The 21,390-nt window shown below is 35.3% G+C and overlaps 1 protein-coding gene across 1 annotated transcript; it reads right to left on the bottom strand.

The window, feature by feature from the left end:
• Positions 1-16,859: 16,859 nt before the first annotated feature.
• Positions 16,860-20,318, bottom strand: LOC18432141 (uncharacterized). Its single transcript, XM_006842251.4, has 6 exons — positions 19,714-20,318; positions 19,442-19,567; positions 18,779-18,844; positions 18,585-18,653; positions 18,396-18,473; positions 16,860-17,130 (listed from the first exon to the last, which is right to left on the bottom strand). Exons 1-6 carry the CDS (start codon positions 20,134-20,136, stop codon positions 17,053-17,055), a joined length of 840 nt encoding a protein of 279 aa, XP_006842314.1. The 5' UTR covers positions 20,137-20,318; the 3' UTR covers positions 16,860-17,052.
• Positions 20,319-21,390: the final 1,072 nt, after the last annotated feature.

The raw sequence follows: 21,390 nt of genomic DNA, 5'->3' as shown, positions 1-21,390 counted from the left end.
AGGTGGAATGCACACATGAGAACCAGCGAGATGGTGGTCAGGACCAAGAACCTGAAATTGTCTAAGAGCTTGAAGAATATTTAGGTGATTTTGAATTAAGAAGATTTGATAGACCTAAAAAGGCTCATGAGAGGCTTAACGACTATGTCTTATCTTACGCTTGCCTAACAGAAGAGGTTGAGCTGGTTTCTTTTTGTGAGGCATGTGAGGTCGATGAAGCTAGTCAATGGAGAGCATCTATGGAAGAAGAGATGGAGGCCTTGCAAAAAAATAAAACATGGGACTATTATATGTCATTTTTGACGTATTTGTATTCCCGAGTCATATAAGGAGAGAGCCAGTGACAACATGATCCTGTTGGTACCCAAGATACCGCTAAACCATGGGAACAATGTAAAATAAGCCTAAAAATGAGAAACCTTGAAAAGAATACTGGAATGGCCTCAAAAATCATGAAAAGGGTAGTTTGGGATGCCCAAAAGACGCTCACAAAATTTTGTTACATTCCGACGAGATTTGACATAATCAGGGCGAAACGTAATTCTCAAATCCAGCTCTGATGCTGAAAAGAGAACTCGTAACTATAGCCCTATTTTTTGGGCTTCAAAACAATGCCAGACCACTGCCATCAGATCCAGAGCATCGAAAAACTCCCAAGGACCCAATTTGGGCTCAATCGAATCTTCCAAGACCATTCTTGACCCAAATTACTACAAATAGATAGGTTTCATACTGTTGCGGTGTGGCCTCAGTGAACGAGTTGTCATATCTGAAAACTATGTTTTCAACCCTCGGGACGATTTCAAGTGATCATAGCTCACCCGTTTGGAATCGAAACAAGCTCAAAATTGGTTATGAGCTAGACCTTGAACGCTCGGTCATTTTGACATATGGCACGCGTTATGGTGTGGTCCGAGACGAGAGAACTTCTAGAAAAAAGGTGGGCCCCAAAACATGAAAATTAGAATATTTGAAAGAGGACATCTCGTACTTCGAGAGGACATAACCTAAGATCCGAGCATCAGATCGATGCAAATATGGGTCCACTGCGACCACATCGAAAAGAGATACAGTTTGATATGATATTTGCTTTCAACTGAAGGCCGGATAACATGAATTTCAAGGTTGAAGATGACAATAATTTCCCAGTCGTCGGAACCCCATTTTCCGGTGACTTCCCAAATTTGGAATATACTCAAATGAAGATCAAATCGAACAAAACTTACTGCAGAATGATCATGACATTGTCATCTTCAAATCAAGATAAAAAAGAGGATCTGGACCACCATGGATCGCACTACATTGGCGATCAAAATCTATGGACTTGGCTGGATTTTCACCCTTCGAGAAAAGTTCGTTTCAAGGTGATCAAAGGACATCAAAATATTCAAAATCGATCAAGCATCAATTCTACGACAATGGATCAACCCAATCACTGCCACAAGAGTTTGAAAAAGCTCTCAAAGTCTAGCAATGGCGAAAGGCCCCTCAAGCAGGAATGGTTTCATAATTAGCCCAAAAGATTTAAGGGTTATTTTGGTCATTTTGTCCGAAAATGGGATTTTACTTTAATTCATTTAAGGGTGCAGTTTCTATAAGGATGAAAAGTTTATATAAGGTTGCAACCTTAAAAAATGTAGAATCACAGATGCACCTCAAAAAGCTATCAGAAATGTTGTTTTAATGTTGAATAAACCCTCTAATCGATGATCTCGACATTGAGATGTATGAATATGGGAAAAAAAGTTTTTGAGTCCCGAAAATAGTGCATCTTACAAGACATTATCTAGACTAAAGATAATACTAAGAATTCAAAGCGAGCTAATAGACAACCGAAGGGCTTCATGATTCTTCTAAGAGGGCGATTGCCCGGGTATATCCCCGAACCTACAAACGACGAGGTAAGCATCCGAAACACATCCTCGTCAAAAAATCTCTCTTATTGTTGGTTCCTATCCACATAAAGAAGAGTGCACACATACGGCTAAAGCACATTCCACGCGTGCACCCCTCGTGGTTATTTGAGAAAGGGTTTTCTCTCACCAAGAAAACCAGGCCCCAACCATCTAACTACTAGAGAAGCGAAAGGCAATTGGTTACAAGTGGGTCTTCAAGAAGAAGAAAGGTCTTGATGATACTGTTGAATGGTACAAAGCTCGATTGATTGTGAAATGGTATGTTCAGAACTCAGGTATTGATTTTGAAGAGATTTTTTTCTCCTGCTGTGTGCATGTCCACTATTAGAGTTGTTTTGGCAATGGTTGATGTTTTTTATTTAGAGTTAGAACAATTAGATGTGAAAACTGCATTTTTGCATGGTAACTTAAAATAAGAAATTTATATGACCCAACCTGAAGGTATTAAGGAAGGTAAATAATTGGTTTGTAGGCTCAAGAAATTGTTATATGGGTTGAAACATACATCAGGTGTTGGTATAAATGGTTTGACTATTTCATATTGAACTTGAATTTTCATAGATGTGAAGCTGATCATTGTGCCTATTTTTGTGGATATGGTGATGAAAGCTTTATTATCTTGTTATTATATGTTGATGATATGAAAGTTGCAGGACCAAATAAAAAGAATATTGCAACACTTAAAGCTCAGTTGGCTAGGGAATTTGAGATGAAAGAATTGTGAGCCGTTGACCAAATTCTTGGTATGAATGTACTAAGAGACAGGAAAAAAAGAAATTTTGGTTAACTCAAAAGAATTATATGGAGACGGATCTACAATACTTCAATATGCAAAATGCCAAACCAGTTATTACCCCATTTCATGTGCATATGAAGTTGTCTTCGAAACAATGTCTTAGCACCGAAGCAGGGAAGACATTGATGCCTCAAGTACTGTATTTTTCTGCAGTAGGAAGCCTCATGTTTGCTATGGTTAACACCATACCTGACATAGCACAAGCAATGGGAGTTGTGAGTAGATATATGACAAATCCTGACCATGATTATCGGACCGCTGTGAAATGGATCCTTCGGTATTTGAAGGGAGCTTGCGATGCTGGTATTTGTTACAATGGAATGGATTTGAAAGTCAGTTGTTTCTTTGCAGGTGACTTGGATAAAAGAAGGTCTACTACCAGGTATGTTTTTTCTTTGGGAGGTGGTGCAGTTAGTTGATTGTCAAGGTTGCAGTCTGTGGTGGCCTTGTCTTCTACAGAGGTTGAGTATATGTCACTTATGCATCTAAAGAAGCAATTTGGCTAAACAGGTTACTTGGTGAATTTCGAGTTGTGCAAGAAGGTATTCCGCTTCATTGTGACAACCAGAATGCCTTGTTTCTAGAAAGGAATACAGTCTTCCATGATATGACTAAGCATATTGATGTTCAATATCACTTTATTTGTGATGTGTAAAAAATGGAAAAAAATTATTATAGAAAATTCATATTGATAACAATCCAACGGATATGTTGACTAAGCCCATTGGGAAGGGGAAGTTCCATATTGAAAACAATCCAACGGATATGTTGACTAAGCCAATTGGGAAGGGGAAGTTTACTTGGTGCAGGACTTCCTTGGGGCTTGTAGTTATTTGATGAATAGCAACTGGTGGGTAGCAATCTCTTGAAGCAAACGAGTTAGAAAATACAGATGTCTTCAAGTGGGAGAATGTTGGATACGTGAAGCCTATTCCAATAAAAGTGTTTATCCTTTGTTGGGAATGTTCCTTTTATTAAAGGAGAATAACTCATATAGTTATGGGATGTACGTGAAACCAATTCATCCTATGTTAGGAGTTTTCCTATTTTGGTGGATTAGATCTACTTGATCTTGTATTTCTATATTCATGGGATTGTACGCAATCTTCTATGGGTGGTAGTTCCATGGAACCCAAAGATATATGAGATCTAGTTACAACAAGGAAAGGCATCACGTGTCTTCCATTGAGAATGAGATACCTTTTCCCAACCTAGAATGTGGGAATAAGATAGAGGCTCACGTGATGGACTTTGGGTTCCTCTTTATATAAGTTGTCTTGTAAAAAGATAATACATATGGAAAAAGTATGCAAGAGAGAAGGGTTAGTTCTTTAGTCTTTTTGGGTGGGTATTCTTGAGAGAGAAAAGCCCTGTTTTAGGGCTTGAGAGAGAAAGCTTGTAATCACTTGTATTTTCCATGCTTGGTGTTTGTCTGATTAGTGGAAGAGAACTTTTTTGTCCTGTGGATGTAGGCAACTTACCGAACCACGTAAATATAAATCTGTGTCTCTATTCTTTTATTTTTGTGGAGGTGCATTGGAGAGAGAGAGAAGAGGTTTGGGGAGGGGGAGTACAAGGTTTGAAGAAGGAAGTTTGTGTTTTAAGGTGGGAGGGCTTTTTTTTAAAGAGAGAGAGGTCTAAGGGGAGGGACAATGGAAGTTTTTTGAAAGGTGGGATTTGTAGAGAGAGAGAGGGGAGAGTAAAAAGCTGACACTTACAGTCAACGGTAGAATATTATTTAACTTATAATCGGGAAGCTCAACATGCACTGCCGGTTGCCCCTGTGCGAATCTCGACATGCACTGCTGGTTGCCGTTGTGCGAATCTCGATGAAGTCCTAATCTGAACCGCTTTCATTTTTGTGACCACCTTATTTGAAAGGTAAATGGTCTCTCCACACACACACACACACACACACACATACACACACACACACACACACACACACACACACACACATATATATATATATAGAGGAAAAGTCTTCCCAACGCTTATAGGTGAAAATGAACAATGAATTCACCTACCCTTAATTTTTCACTAGTAGTGTTTAATTTTTCACTTTTTTTTTTTATAAATTGGAATGATTTGAAATTTAGAGCGTGTGTACATCTTAGTGAAACACACTTAATAAAATATTTCAAAAAATATAAATTGACTAAAATACCTCTGTAAAGTTTCAAAGGTATTTTGATCAATTTATATTTTGAAAATTATTTTTTTATATTTTTATTAGATTCTCCTATTTTTTATGAACAATTTATTAGATTCTCCTATTTTTTATGAACACACGTTCCAAATTTCAGATCATTCTGATTTGTAGAAAAAAATAAAAATTGAAACACTACCAGACAACTGTAACCATGTGATGAACTTTGGACGGTAATGAATAAAGGCGAAATCACTATTCATTTTCGTATATAGGCGTTGCGTAGTGTTTTCCCCTCTCTCTCTCTCTTTCTCTCTCTTTCTCTCTCTCTCTCTCTCTCTCTCTATATATATATATATGTGTGTGTGTGTGTGTGTATTGAAGAAATAAGTGACCTAAGCAAAATGAAGGTTCGACTTTTGCTTGTTCAAATTTTTCTTTTTAAACAAAGTACTTCTTTCATACTTTAGTTGGAACCAGTGTTTGAAAAATTGAACTGGAACGGTTAACTCTGGAAATGGGGCCAGAAGCGGTTTAATTGGCCTAACCGGTAAACCGGCCGATTCAACCGTTCTAACTAGGCAAGTCCCGGACGGCCAAAAAATTGTTGAAAAAAATAAAAAAGATGCATAAAAAAATCTACTAAAATATGAAAAACATATAAATGATGATTAAAACAAAACAATCAAACGAAGTTAAAAATTAATGAAAAAATAAATTTTAAAAGTGAGTATTAATGACCAAAATAATTTTTAATATTTACCATAATGTAAATAATATTAAAAAATATATTAGAAATCAAATTCCTTATTTTTGAGATTTTATAGACATTTTTTTTGAATTTTTATTTTTAAAATATCGGTCGATCATTAAAATCGCTCGAAATTGAAACCAACCAGGTGGTTACCTGTTAGATCGGGCAGTTTTTCAAATCATGGTTGGAACAAAAAGATGTCTTACTAAATGGCATCATTCTTTGTTTAGACGGAAACTCATTTTTTATTCGAAACCCTTGTTTCAAGTATGACAAAGGAGGGATCTTATCATCATAGATGATGAAGATATGATCATCTGGGAAGAGAAAATTGAAGTTATGTTCTTGGTTAAATCTTGTCCATGGGAACTAGGATGACTACTAAAACGTCTAAACAATGTAAGATGTTTGTAGTTACAACCATGCGTTACAAGTTCGAATCCTACTACTGAACTGCAGGACAAGAAAAATGTCATGACAAACATAGCATGCAAGCAAATACCCACACAATCAAACAAAAAAAGCCTGCTAGTAAGCTCACCATAGTACTTCGGAGAAAAGTTGCTTATTTAATTATAAATTTTAAAGCTTTAAAAATAGTGTAGATCAAACAGATCTATGAACACTTGAAAAACTTGAAATTGGACGGTCCGAAAATGCGTTACACGATGCATTAACTTAAAAATTGACGGTCCGAAAATGCGTTATACGATGCACTATTTTCAAGACTTGAAATCTATTTTTTCTCATGTCTATACTTCTTGAGGTCAAGATGATCCATTTGAGGAGTTTTTAGGCATCAAAACAATTTCTTTTAGTGAATTTTTTAGGTGTGCCTTAATTTAATTGTTTAGGGCCTTGCCCTTATAGAAACTTTATGCATCAGTAATAGAATTCCTTACTCCCCCACAAACTAACTTTAGGGGCCATTTGGATACCTGGAAATATATTGTCTGTGAAATATATTACGGGCGTAATATATTACTGCGTAATACATTATCTGCAAATGGATTATCACTGTTTGGGCAGTATTTAAATGCAATTTGGGAAATACATTGCTACTGTTTGGCTATGTCCGGAAGAAATATGAGAAATGCATTACTATCCAAATATGAAAAATATGGCTATATTTGGCTAACATGATTAAACTTTAATTTCAGCATGATAAGTCATTGAAATAACATGATTTTTATTGTGATAAGCCTTATTTTTATTTATTTTTTATAAAAGTGTTTCAAATGTCGCTCTATATATAATTTTAAATAAGCAATAAATTTATGATACCAAAGTCAAAATCTTTATGGTATAAGTTAAAAAATGGGAAGAAGTTTGATTAGTAAACTAGAAGGTTCGGTAATTGTAGTAGAAAAATTTGTAGCATTGGAGGAGACTAAAGAGGTATCTTATTTCAATTGAGCTCTTAGTAATCTCTTATGAGGATTATGTTATGTGAAATTTTTTATTATGATTATGTTGTATAATTTCTTATATATTATCAATTATTATTTTTAATATTTTTGTTTTTATACGAATTTTTAATATTTTTGTTTTTATACGAGAGCTGATAGCGAGATACAACCCAAATTGGGGAGAGAGGGATATAGAAATTTTTTTATTATGATTGCAGTAGAAAATTGTCCATCATCAAGTTTTACAACTGTTCAAATTAATTTAGATTTCCTTTACTTTCACTTACCAATTATTAATTTTTTTTGTTTTTATATGAGAGTCAGGGCTACAACCCAAATTGGGATAGAGAAATGTAGAAACTTTTTATTATGATTACATTAGAAATACACCTATTCAAATAGATTCCTCTTCATATCCCCTACTTTCACTTTCTATTTACGTTAATAATTATAAAATATTATAAACCTCGTAATAGTTTCACCCCTCACTGTGAGAAATGTTTGTTTAAATGGGGATAGGACTGAGAGATGCACGCGAAATATTTCCAAACATTACCCGTAAACCTCGTAATAGATTCACCCCTCGTCGCGCAAAATTTCGGGTGTAATAGATTCACCCCTTACCGCGTCATTACGTGATTTTTGGGGAAATCCTGGGGTAATAGATTCACCCTTCATCGCCTGTAATGGATTTCGTGATTTTTGGGAAGATTACGGGTGTAATAGATTCACCCCTGTAATAGAATTTGTGATTTTTGGAAAAATCTCGAGTAATCGAGTGTAATCTTTTTCCATTTCATTACTATTAAAGTGTAACCGAAGTAATAGGAGTAATCTCGTGTAATCTTTTTCCATTTCATTACTATTAAAGTGTAACCAAACCAAAGTAATGGAACTCGTGTAATCTTTTTCTATTTCATTACTAGTAAAGTGTAACTAAAGTAATGGATTTAGTGATTTTTGAAAAAATCTCCATTAATTTCATGTAATCTCTTATCATTTCATTACTATTAAAGTGCCCTAAACAGTGTAAATGTCATATGTCATTGTAATCTATTGTCACGTAATAGATTTTCACATACCCAAATGGCCCCTTAATTTTAAAACATCTTAAAACAAAGAAAAATATCTCCATATATCCTACACTAGTGAATAATATCCTAATATCCTCTAAAGTTTGAAAAATATCTTATGGCATCAAACCATCCCAAAAAATTTCTTGTGACCCTCAAACCCTTACTTTTGCTTTTTACGACCATCTTCTATCCTACACAAAGTACCTAATGCAAACAGACCCACCATTTTTTTCCCGACTTTCATCCATTTCGCATATGCCCTCTCTCTCTCTAATCCATCTTTAGAGATCTGCCATTTTGAGTAGATCTGAAGCCTCAAGCTTCCTATCGTGGGTTCCAGCCCCTGACCTTCATTAATCAAAACTAGGGTTCCTGTAAAAATTTTCCCTACCCCATACATTTTCTATCTACTCATTTGGGGAACCTCCCCTCTCGCTCTCTCCATCTTATGATCACGGTTCGCGCAATTTCAATTTTATAAAAATTTTAGTTGGCAACGTTGAAATTTCGAAAAAAGAAGATATCGTTGTAAGGGTTTCGCCTGATCCTTTAAGTTACCGAAAAACTTTCCCCGGAAAGCCACAAAGAGGATACTTAGTGGCCGGAAAAGTTGGAAATGATCTGGCAACTTGATCGCCATCCATGTGTGGGTTGTTAGTAACAGAGAAAATGATTATCTCTTAGTGGAATGATGCAACAGGAAAAGAGTCCAAAGTTCCAGTGATGTTGACTTGAGGAACAGTTGCTGGAATATTGATGGAAATTAACAAATCTAAATCGCATCAACCTTTCAGCATTCCCGGTAATTTTAATACAATAAATCAACTTATCATCGTCTATAATGGAGAAAAATCCCTATATCAAATGGCCACTTTTCTATTGCCATGAATCCCCTTTCGCCCCTATAATGTATAACAATTCGAGCCAAACGTTGTCAGGGAGCTCACTAACGCATAAACGAACACATCCATTTATGGCAATCTACCATCAAAATCCAATTAAGAAGAGAAACAAAAGATTATTTCAACCGGTTTATTACACATACACTGAGTCACTACCTTTTGATGATTGGATCAACGATCAATCTTCAATCTCAACCGAGTCATCACCATCCGATGGTGCGGGATCAACAATCAACATTCAATTTCAATCGGGAAAACACCATCATCCGATGGCACGAGGTCAATGATCAACCTTTAATCTCAACTCGAAAAGCAAGTTTAAGCCATGCCCGAACTATGAATTATTTTATCACAAATCTCAAACCCTTATGTGAATCCCCGTAGCAATCTAGTTTGAGAGAGTTATGAATGATCATGAGAGAGTTGAGAGAACTACCATGACCGTATAGTCTAAAATCCCAATGAGAGGTGTAGAGATTTGGGTAGGGATCAATCTCGTTTTCATAGTGCTTGAATAAGATTAAGGTTTCTTATGGTTTTCTTTGGCTTATCATTTTCTTGTGAGGCTAAATATTAACCATTGATCTTGGGTGACTTGTGGGGTGACATATTTGAGCCCTCCATTCCATACATGGGTCATTAACATTATGGAAGACGTTAGAATCTTTATCTCTCATTCCTAAACCATTTTCTCATCAAAAAATTAACTAAAATAATTTCATTAATAATAGAATGCTTACCAAAGTTATGCACAAGCCTTCTCATGCTTTTCAAAAGTCTTTTGAAAGCTTCCTCAAAGCAAAATTTTTCCAAAACATTTTAAAGCTTTCTCTTCGAGCCAAAGCTTGAACTAACACAATGAAAGTTTCATTAGGGTGGGGTGTTCCACCCTAGGTGGTACTTCATGGGCTCCACCCACATGCAAGGGTAGGCTCATTAATATATCGAGCATCCCATGCAATATTAAAATTAATTATATAATTTTTAAAAATTTGTAAAATCAAAGTTGAATATTTAAATCAATCTAAAATCAATATATATGTTTTTATAAATCAAAATTTGATAAATAAAATATCCAGAAATCTATAAAAATTCAAATAATAATTTTAAAAATCATATATCATTAAAATAAATATAATTAAATTTATTAGATAGGAAAAAGATCCATATGGTCTAGGAATTAAATAAAAAAACACTGGGGCACTCCATCTTCAACTGTGGACTACGGTCCACACTTGTTTTATCAAACCGACCTAGTGTTTCCCATGACCCACATTCATGCAGGGGCTCATTAGTGGGTCACCAAAGTTTGGCCAATGAGCCAATAGGTCATAATTCCAGTTTATGGATTTCAGGTTTTCCCCTAGAGATGTACGTACCAATGTCACTTAAACCTAATGCGACCACAACTCCTATAACGCATAGGGGTATCTCTCGCACATGTATAAGCTGTACCTTCAAAAGTAGTTTGCTTCTTTGAAACAGTTATTATCATGCATGCCGTGTGATGGCTTGCAGATGAGGCTTTGACCCCATCTCTGAAGGCCACCATCACACGCTAGGGTCTTACAGACCCTCAGCTCACTAATCCGAGTATATACTCTAACATCATCAAAGGATAACCTATTAGAACCATTATCATATGGTTTTCTATGCTGATATGACATAGGTTTTTTCCAACCGACTGGCCTGGCTCGTCAAGCTTAGTTCGGTATCAGTAAACATCATTTGCTTAGTATGGTCCACGAGGGACCACACTCCCGCTGAGTTCATATTCCACTATATCATTTCATTTTATAAGCACTCATAAGGCATTTAATGGCCACACTCATCCAACAATATCTCTCTAATTTGGCATCATCTTCAACCAAAATTCTCATCAAACATTGATCTCATCATCTTCAAGAAGAGTTTACTTACTGAAATAGTGGATTTAAGCGCATTGACGAGTTGTAGAAATGGGTATGTAATTTCTACTAGAAATGGAAAACTTAAACTTAAAACGAGTGGAACTTGGCAAATTGTGAATAGCTTTCACTTAAATTTATTGCAAAGTGATCGTGGTTGATTGCTTCACAATTTCACAGAAAAAATTTGGTCGAAATGGTGGTCGAACGATCCGATTTGATGGGTTTTGATTGTGAATGAAAAAGAAAGTCTCATCAAGGGTAAGTCATTGAAAATTCGAAGGTTTAGGCGTCCTTTTTCTATCATTTCCTGCTTTAGCCCGAATTTATTTTTAAAAATCCACCCCGTTTTTTAGCTATGCTTCTGATTTTCCACCTACAAACTTTTAGGATTCCACACATGTTTTTCATGTTATAAAAGCCCTCTTAATCTCATTTTTTAAAGGGTTGGAGATTAAGCCCTAATCTAGAGAGAGAAAACCTTGCCCTAGAGAGATAAAATTATTACTTCCCAAAGTGCCCCTGTCTCCATCCCATTTTCTCCAAACTACCCCTCAACTTTACCAAAACACCCAGGTTATCCTCCCTAAAATCCAAAATATTCAAAATACCATTAGAAATTAGAAAAACCCTAAAATTTCCCCAAAAAATTCCATAAACCATAAGAAACCAAAATATCCAAAATACCTTAGGAATTCGCAATTCCACGAACTAAAAACTTCCAAAAATCCAAGGGAAAACTCAGACTACCCACTTCCGGACTAAAAATTTTGTGAGCTCATCATCGGGAATTCGAAGGGTACACGAGCCTGTCGTGAGCGATCGGCTTCTTCAATCGTTTGAGGTTCCTGCTCATTCTGGATTGATAGCATGACCAAGTCTCAGCGAGAGGGCTTCCTCAGTACCCAGCACTGATGGTGTAAGAGGGTCCAGGTTCTGCTGGTTCCAGGAGCGAACGTCTCCCCCCCTCCTCTCCAATCCCTCCCTTGTATTTGTTTTTTATAAGCAATAAAAAGATTGTCTTTTTAATTGTGCGCCATTGGTTATGGGTTTTATCTGGGCTATTGAGTCATCCAACGCACACAAAAGTACCTTTTAAAGCGATACAGGGGGGGTTCAATACCAATTTTAAAATTCTCCATTTATCTCTCCTTCTCCATCAAAACAAATGAAATTGTTGCTGCTACAAGAGGATCCCAACTCTCTTTTTTTAAAAAAATTAACCAAATTTGCCCCGATGTAGCAACAATTAAGAAAGCTGCAGAAGTAAATATATAATCAGCAGAAAAGTGGGTTAAGCCAACCAGTCTTGCTTGAACAATAGAAAGAGCCACATGTTTATCCCTCCATCAAAACTATAGAAATTTTACAATAGGGATTATAATCTATAAAAGCATTTGCTTTTGTTTCAAGAAGATCATTATCATCTCTAGTTGTTAGATGTGAAAACTAATGGCTTGAGGTATGTCACTAAGTTTGAAAAATGTTATGTTGGACTTTGAGCCCAATCAATGTGATGGAGGAAGGAAAAGAAGAAAAAATATAATCACCCTTTTTCTGAATCTCAAACAAGTAAAAATCAGCATTAATGGACAAAAAAAATAGTTTTAACTCAAGCCAAAAGAAAAAGTACTTTCTTCTTTCATAAAACAAAGTTTATTCCAAATAACATAAGCCTCTCAAAATGTGATATCCAAACTTATATAAACCTATGAACTTAAAATTAAGTTAAGATCCAAGTAAACATTTAATATTCTAAAATACCCCCTAAATAATACTAAAATTCTAAAAATACCCCTATTAATAGTAATGTGTGAACAATACCTATGAACAGTAATGCGTGAATAGTACCCGTGACCTATATATATATATATATATAATCCCTAGAAACTTAAAAACCCTAAAAATAAATCTTAAAACTAAAATTAAAATATATATTTCTTGAAATTAAATAAAAAATAAAATTAAGAATAAGTTTGCCTTGCACCATAACGGCACATCCTCAGCCACCCAATTTCGCATTCAATAGTCAAATGTAATTTTGACCTCCTAGCACCAAAGGAGATAGTATTATTATATACTTTTATTAAGAATGTACAAATTAAAATTTGTCTAAGAGAATTAGTGTAGAGAATATCTTGTCGCCTCTTTGGTAGTTTATCTTTTATTATTAGCTTTTATACCTTTATTTCTATTTAATTGAGGGTTTTTTTTCATGCTTACATGCCAACATTCAGAATTATACATGCAAGCACAAATCCAAGGTTTTAAAAATCATCGATTTGGATCGGATTTAAAGGGGATCGACTCCTTTCCTTTACAAAATCAGGAATGGGTCTAACTAGTTGGGATTGCCCAATTCATTCAATACCCAGTTGATTTTGTCAGATGAAGCAATAATCGAGATCAGATAATCGAGTGAGTCTTTTTATTATTTTTAATTAGGTATTTCTGAAATTTTTTATTATTTTAATTTTAAATTTTTTTTTATCACTGCAATTGCAATCCGTATTGGTCCAACCAAGTGCCAATCGAATAACCGGTAGTGGGTTCATAAACTATGCACAAAAAACAAAATAATAATAATAATAATAATAATAATAATAATAATAATAATAATAATAATAATAATAGTAATAATAATAATAATAATAATGATAATAATAATAATAATAAAAATAACAAAAATAAAAGAAAAAGAAAGAAACAACCAAGCAATCCTCGGCTAGAAAGCAATGTGTAGTCCAAAATATTTGGCAAACTTTAACATAGAATTGTAGATAACTACACATGTAGCATACCAGCAAATTCCATATGTTACTGTCAGTAGCCATGCGCATGACTTACGAATATGAATGATATTCGGTACCCGTATATTTCTTTAAACCACTCCTTTAGATGGATCAAACTACAATCAATGAACAACTTTAATGGCCCCTCTTGTTGGTCAAGCTGGAGTCCTAGGTTCAACACTTAATTCCTTTGGTTTTGGACCAAGTTTGGCCTCATATGCAATCATCCCATGTGCACAAATCTTATGATAGGGTTCTCTTCATCTACATCTAATTTGATCCCATGCTTGAATGGCAATCACTTCAAATAAGAAAGCAATCAAAGTAAAAGAACAGCTTTCAAACCTTAGTGTGGCCTACATTTTGATGTGTTCTACCTTCCACTTGGAATAGTGATTGGCAATTGGCAGCTACATATAATACTGACATGCCTTTATAATGGTAATTGGCATTTCACATAATATTGACCCAAACAATTGCCAAAAAGATTATATGCTCCAGCTCGGATGTGCTCTCTAGGGTAAAAACCCTATCAAGGGCATTTTTAGGACCCCAAATTCAGGTGATGCAACCTCTAACAGTAAACCTCGAAAATTTGTAAAAAGAAAAAAAAGAAAATTTGAACAGTTGGATCTAAGTGTTTAAAAGACTCAAAAGCTAATTTTTCTTTGAATGTACTCATCTAGTGACTAAAGTGATTCCCAAAATCTTAGATCAAGAAAATACTTTCAAGTAGATCTTTTACCCAATGGAGAAAATGTACAGAATGCTCCCTCAAGAGCATGGAATACGAGCTCAAAACAATTTCGCTATGTTTTTTCCCTGTTTTGGATGAGGAGGCATGAGAATGGGAACTTGGCCCCCATAGATCTTGCCCTAATTGGGGCCCTTTTCAATTTGGCTCCAAATACAATGGCTTTCTTCATGGGGGTTATCCAAACTGGGGGGCCTGTCCAATTAGTTAGGGTGGGCCTTAGCTCCTCTTGTGCATGTATGCTCAAGGGGAAGACCTGGTCAAAAAGGGAGTATCAAAATAAAGGGCTCAAAAGCTTGGAAATAAAGGTTCACATCCTCCATCATTTTTCATGGATGGTGAACCCACCTTCTCCATCTTCTTGTGGGCATGGGGTGGCCCATTGAAGCTGTCCTCCTCTCAAGAAAGAAACCCTAAGCCTTTTATGTGCCAAATCCCCTAATGCATTGTACCTGCCTTCTTTAGGGCACAAGGTCCCTTTTCTTGTCCTGAAATAAGATCTATACCCTTCTTCATGGTTATCATTTGCCATACGTATTGGCTCCATCAATGAGATCTGCCATGGAATATCACTGTCAAGTCTCAAGATTGTCTACCATGGTCATTACGACATCGACATTTTAACAGTATGCACAGACACATTGCTTCCAATTGCAAGAAGCTTGGAGGGTATGGATTCATGAATCACTCATGGTTCATGGTTGTCTACATGAATGTTTAGAGGAAATAGGAAGCTTTGTACTGTAGACTAAGACAGTTTTTAAAATTTATTTATTTTCTTATTTTGGGTGTGTTATCTGATATTTCAGTATTGGATGTGTGTTGTCGCCCTCAATCTAATTGACATTCATCGCCCATTTAGTCACAATTTCGATTACATATTTTACTTGTTAGGTTTGCACCCTCTTCTCTTTAGGTACAGCATGATATACACCCAAACTGTTTTTAATGCTTTGTAGCATAAGGTCATTGGAGTGAAACAGTTTGGCAATGTTGTGAAAGGAATGTTTGATAACTTTGAAGAGGCACATTTACATTTATCAAATCTTGGAGCAAATAATCAATAACTTAAACATGCAAATTTCAATTTAGCACATATGAAATTGTTCTATTTGACTCATGGTAGCTCACATATTACTTAGGTTATTTATACAATGGAAACCTCTCTATCTCCACTAAAGACCCATTGGGAGTGAGTCAAGAACAATATGACTAAGAGCACTATCAGTTTTTTATCAAGCTATTATTAATGTGTGACATGATTATTGCCTCATCTTTATTACCAAGTCATGATGAAATGACTATACAATGCTAAATACATTTATGTGTGGAAACATGTAAAAAGCTCCCCAATGAATTAAAACTTGTAGATGTGCATAAATTAAGCATGTTTTGAGAGGCTTATTTGATATTTCTTTGAGAAATGTTTGGATAGGGCTGCAAACCTATCGAAACAAGTAAAGCCTCACCTCAAAACTCACAACAAATGTTCTAAAAATAACATATATTGTAATACATTATCTAAAGGAAAAAGTTTATATAAAGGTGAGGCCTAAACAATCAAATTAAGGTGCACATAAAAAATTCACTAGAAGAGGTTGTTTCGATGCCCAAAAATCCTCAAGTTGATCATCTCAACCTCAAGATGTATGAACGTGAGAAAAAATGGATTTTAAGTGTTCGAAATAGTTGATCTTGTAATGTATTTTCTAGACCATTAATTTTCAAAATTGTCAAGTGTTCATAGATCTATTTGATCTGTACTAGTTTTGAAGTTTTAAATTTTCTAATTAAATACTAAAGTAAATTTTTAGGCCATTACAAATATGTTTAATATTGAAACAATATATTGCAATACTATTTGGAGGTGCGACTTACTTTGATTGTTTAGAGCCTCAGCCTCATACAAATCACACCCCTATTTAAGCCATCCATTTTACCCTAAAAATAAATGTTCACGGATTTGCCAGGTTTGTACATTTTTTTAGCCTAAAATTTCATAGTTGTTGTGAATTAATTTTAGAACCTATCATGAAAATTTTCGATACCTAAAATGCTTTCCGAATGAGGATTCGAGGTGAGACTTTGACCTATGCGAGAAACTATATCCTATTTCTTTAGCCCATTTTTTGTTGTACCAACTTGAAAGTGAAAAATCGAATCAAAATAAGAACAGTCATTGAATCTAACAAGAGCAAGTATATCCATGAATATATATATATATATATATATATATATTGCTTGAACAATGACACGTGGCAAGTGGTGAGCGGTGTCGAGTCAAACTACGTTGACCAACATGGGAGCCCACATGTCCCTTTACAAGTATGTATGTCCCTATAGACCATGGTTGCCATTCTAGCTATCCACTTCCTAGTCTAATCCATGGCTAACAAAGCAGTGTGCACTCAAATTGAGGATGATTTTATTGGTCCCCATGGGATCAAATGTGAATAGGGTTACACTTTCACAGTGTTTGGCATATGAAAGGCTAAATGAGAATGGGAAGAGATAGAAATAGAATGAAGAGAGAGAGATAGAGGGGACACATGCATGTTGCACATTAGGTGCCAAAAGTGTGGTCAAAAGAAGATTTTTTAGTGGAAGGATGTGAGACCTCCATACCCCTCTCTCACCACCCTCTCCACATCTGGAACCTCCCATGAGTTTGTCCCCTGCCCAACAAATCATTCACTGTTATCAACATTAAACATACTTCAATACATATCCTCTCTCTCTCTCTCTAGGTATAATAGGAATGGAATTTAAGATACTATGTTATAGCACTAACCACTGTATTCAATATTATTTTATTAAAGGTGTGATAAAGGGATTTAAACACAGTATAAAGTTGCAATTGTAAATGTGTGATAAAGGGATTTAAACACGGTATAAAGTTGCACTTGTAAATAGACTTCTTTTTTTTTTATTTTGGCATTTTGGATATGGTGAGCAGCACTTGTGCCTTAACACCAAGTCAAATGGTTGAACCACCATTATTATCATAATCATCATAACCTTTTTCCAACTATTTGGTCGAACTCTGGACAATACTCTTATGTAATACTTATATCTTGAAAAAATGCACACTTTTAGTTTTTTTTTTTGACAAGGTTACATAGAAATGGATCTTGAGACGTAGAATTATCGGAGTTTGGCCTTTTGGCTTGATATGTAGGGCGTTAAGAGCGTAAGTATCTTATTAAGTTCAATTTACTTTTCTTTTTTAATTTCTTACACTTTCTTTTTAGGTAACCATAATTCAGTTATAAATATGTCGAACCATTAGCATCTTATAACGGTGTGTCTCATCGGTTGTTATCACAAGAAATACTACCAAATAATTAGAAACATTCATTTTTTAGAAATTGCACTTTCAAGTAGTTCAAAGGGAAAAATGTCCATACTCTTGGTAAAAATAGAACTCAAAATGTCAGAGTATAGCGTCCTACCACTTGACCACCTAGCCTTGAACTCATTCCTAGAGGACTGTTGCACTTGCTACAAGGACAATGAGAACTCATGTCCATTTGCTGTTGTAATGGATCATAATGGTTTTTACAACCTTGCAACTTCTCCTAAAAAAAACTATTATAATGTGAAAAAAAAAAATCAGAAATTACATTGACTATTGGAAACTTGAAAAGCCAACAATTCCTCATTTTCTATTAAGCTATATATATATATATATATATTTTTTTTTTTATCAACTCCTAAGTACAGTGCAGGGTATGTAGTCAATTTTGAAACTTTACAACGGAACATGTCTTATTTGGCATATATAATATATATTTGAAATTGGAATCCAACTCTAAAGGCCCCAGAAGAAGTCTTTTCTCTTTCTAACACAAAAATTACAAAATTACAAATAACCAAATCCAAGCCCAATGGGCCTTGAGCCAAGATGCCCGTAATCCACACTTTTTGAACTATCACTCACATTTGGAGCTTCAATGGCGTCTGTGTCCAAGCTAAAGTCGAAGAGAGAGCTAGCAGCTGTGAGTTTCATGGAAAGAAACTGTAGAAAAAATAAATAAATATTATGCAACATAGAATAAACCAAGAATTTGCTTAAAAAATAATTATGATATTTCAAATTGCTTGAAAAAACGACTGTTAACTCTCTCACCTCCACTTGATGTTGCAGTGACTGCACGTAGTTTATGATCTCGTCGAGCATAACCGCCATGCCCATCGTCTGAGTTCATATATTTGAAAATAAGAATGTCACACATGAAAAATATGTATAGAGAAGGTAATGAAAACGAAAATACAATAAATGAAATTTTCAAATTGATATAGAAGTTCTTTGCCATTTTCTACCTTGTAACACCCTGGAACAAGATCTTGTAAACACCTCATTCTTTCATTAATTTTCTCCCTTCTTACCTGTTCCATTCCAATACAAAGGAATTAGTCTAAGAAAATAAAAGCTCTCTCCCCTCCTCTCTCTATCACCAATGGTAATGGCAAAAATACAAAAGGAAAAAGAAAAGCACACAAAAAAGATTATTTTTAGTATAAGAAGGTCATAATCATTAATGTCGGTAAGATATTAAATTGGTTACTTGTACGTGAATCATTGACTAAATGTAAAATTGAAAAAAAAAATCTTGAATTTCGTGACACGTCTCAAGCCATCCAATTTGATATCTAATTACCAAGAATTGATTGTAATCTCCTCGTCAATAATCTCTTAGTAAGCAAACCCAATACAAGAGTACCACAAGTTTCTAAAACATTGAGATTTCCTCCAATTAGAAGGTAATGAAGCCATTTAAAGTTGAAACTTAAGGTATATTCCTAAACATACAGTAAAATGAATCTCATAGGGAAATGGGTCTCAGTTAAGGGTATGTGATCTATATAGAAAGTGAAGAGAAAAGTACATGAATATTGGATAATGATAAGAAAGAGAAAAATATAAAATAAATAAAATGCATGGAAATTTGGGGTAACATTCTGGGCCATGATTGGTTTGTTTACCCTTTCGGCAAGACTGTGACTGTCAGTGGCTTGCCCTCTTCTTGCTCTTACATGAATTACTTCATTTGGCTTCTCTCCTCCTCTCTCACTGGAATTGCTCTTGCTCCCACATTTTCCTTTTTTTCTCTGTCAAAAAAGAGAGAGAGTGTGTGTTAGAGAGAGATCCAGCATCAATTTCAATCAACATTACACAAAAAAAACTGACAAAAATCCCACGAAACACAGAAAAATTCACACACACACATAACAGAGAGTGAGGGAGAGGGATTTACATTTGCAGGACTTTTATCCTCTGAACTGCTCTCCGATGCAGACCCTGCCTTCCTTTTCTTACCCCTTATATCTTTCTCCAAATTCTCCAAATTCTTATACTTCAATGCACTCGAAGACTGAGAATTTGCCTGGACTTTTGGTAACTCCTCACAATTCGAACCCAAAAAACCATTCGAAAAGCTCTCGCCACTAAACCCTGACCCCATTTGAACCTCTTGTTGATGAACAGAGCCCTGATGCATCAGACCCAATTCATTGCAGCTCCCAATCAAGCTCTGTAAATTGCTTAAACTTGGGTTTTCAAGCAAAATCGCATTGAATTCTGGATACTGGTTCAATAGCTCAAAGCCCGAGTCACCAATGTCCATTAAAGGGAATGGAGGCCTCAAATTGTTGCAGTATTGGCTCTGTAAATCCCCCATAGATACGGGTTGAAATTCCAAGAGTTATGAGAGAATCAGGAGGAATATAAAGCTGGAGCTCGAATGTTGATTTTTAATGGCGGATTTGGGAGGAACTCAGGCGAGTTGGAGTAATGGAAATGGATCGAGAAGGCTAGAATTTATGCACGAGTGTGAACCGTATATTTATACGGTCATTTTTTTGGTATAGGTAGGGTCCAGGGTCTTTGAAGATATATCCAGAACGATGGGGCCCATAATTATTTGTCGTGGAAAATGACTAAAATACCCCTATCGACAAAAAAATTTGAAAATTACCTGAGAAATGAAAAATTGCTGTAAAAATCACTTGATCTCATGGGAAAAAAAAAAAACCTCAAATGCCCCTGTTGCTTCCCAAAGGGAAATAATCAGTTCAAACTTTAGTTTATTTGCACAAATATCTAACCATAAGCTTTTAAGATCAATATAGAATAAAGTAAATTTTTTCATCGATTCAAGTGTTTATATTTATCCAAACATATCTTCTTTTGGGCGGCTTTTTATTCATCTCAAGAAAAAAAAAAAAAACTTTACTTAGAGCAGATGCACTTCCAATTACCCAAACAATAATCATAGTGACCACTCGGTACTAGGGGTGGCAATCGGCAAACGGGCCGGCTTAACATGTCGACCCGGCAGGTTGACTCGAATTGGGTTTGGCTCTAGGTCCGTGTTGTGGAACCAATAGGTCGTGTCTGAGTGGGGTCTGGTACCTGTTGGGGCAGGCCGACCTGGACCTACAAAAATATATATAAAATAAAAGGGTGAGGTTTGTATAAGGTGTCAACCCTTCTTTTTTTTGACAATATCCAAAAATTTTATTAATCAAAACCAATGTTTAAAAAAACGGATTGGTGACTCGAATCGGGCACACCCATATCCATGTCGGATCGGGAAAATCGGTGGATTGGATCCGAATAATCGACGAAATCGATAATTTTTGTCTCAAATTTTTTAAAAAATAATTAAAAAAAATTTGTTCATCCTTTTTTTGTGCTTGACACGGTGAAAAATTTATCGGAATTGGTAAATAATCGGTCAGACTTGGTGAAGAATCGTCAGACTCGACGGTTCCAGTTTGTCTGCTATTTTGAATCGGCCGAATTCCGGCTTTTTACTAGATCCTGGACGGTCATGATGATCCCCGATCTGGATCGCCTGATTTTAGATTGAATCACTGATCGAAACTGAGGTTACAAAATAGAAATTACATCATCAATAACAACCAAAGCA

The sequence above is a fragment of the Amborella trichopoda genome, chromosome 13 (genome assembly GCF_054954075.1).
Source record: "Amborella trichopoda isolate Santa Cruz 75 chromosome 13, AtrichopodaSantaCruz75HAP2 v2.0, whole genome shotgun sequence".
NCBI lineage: Eukaryota > Viridiplantae > Streptophyta > Magnoliopsida > Amborellales > Amborellaceae > Amborella > Amborella trichopoda.
This window is presented reverse-complemented; position numbering and strand designations above follow the sequence as displayed.

What these genes read in the sequence shown, in the direction of transcription:
- LOC18432141 (XM_006842251.4), bottom strand. Translation starts at nt 20,136, where the DNA reads ATGGGGGATTTACAGAGCCAATACTGCAACAATTTGAGGCCTCCATTC. An exon ending in AGGATAAAAGTCCTGCAAAT is followed by an intron (nt 19,568 to 19,713) that starts GTAAATCCCTCT and finishes CTTTTTTGACAG; the next exon opens with AGAAAAAAAGGAAAATGTGG. An exon ending in ACGCCATTGAAGCTCCAAAT is followed by an intron (nt 17,131 to 18,395) that starts GTGAGTGATAGT and finishes TTTGTTGGGCAG; the next exon opens with GGGACAAACTCATGGGAGGT.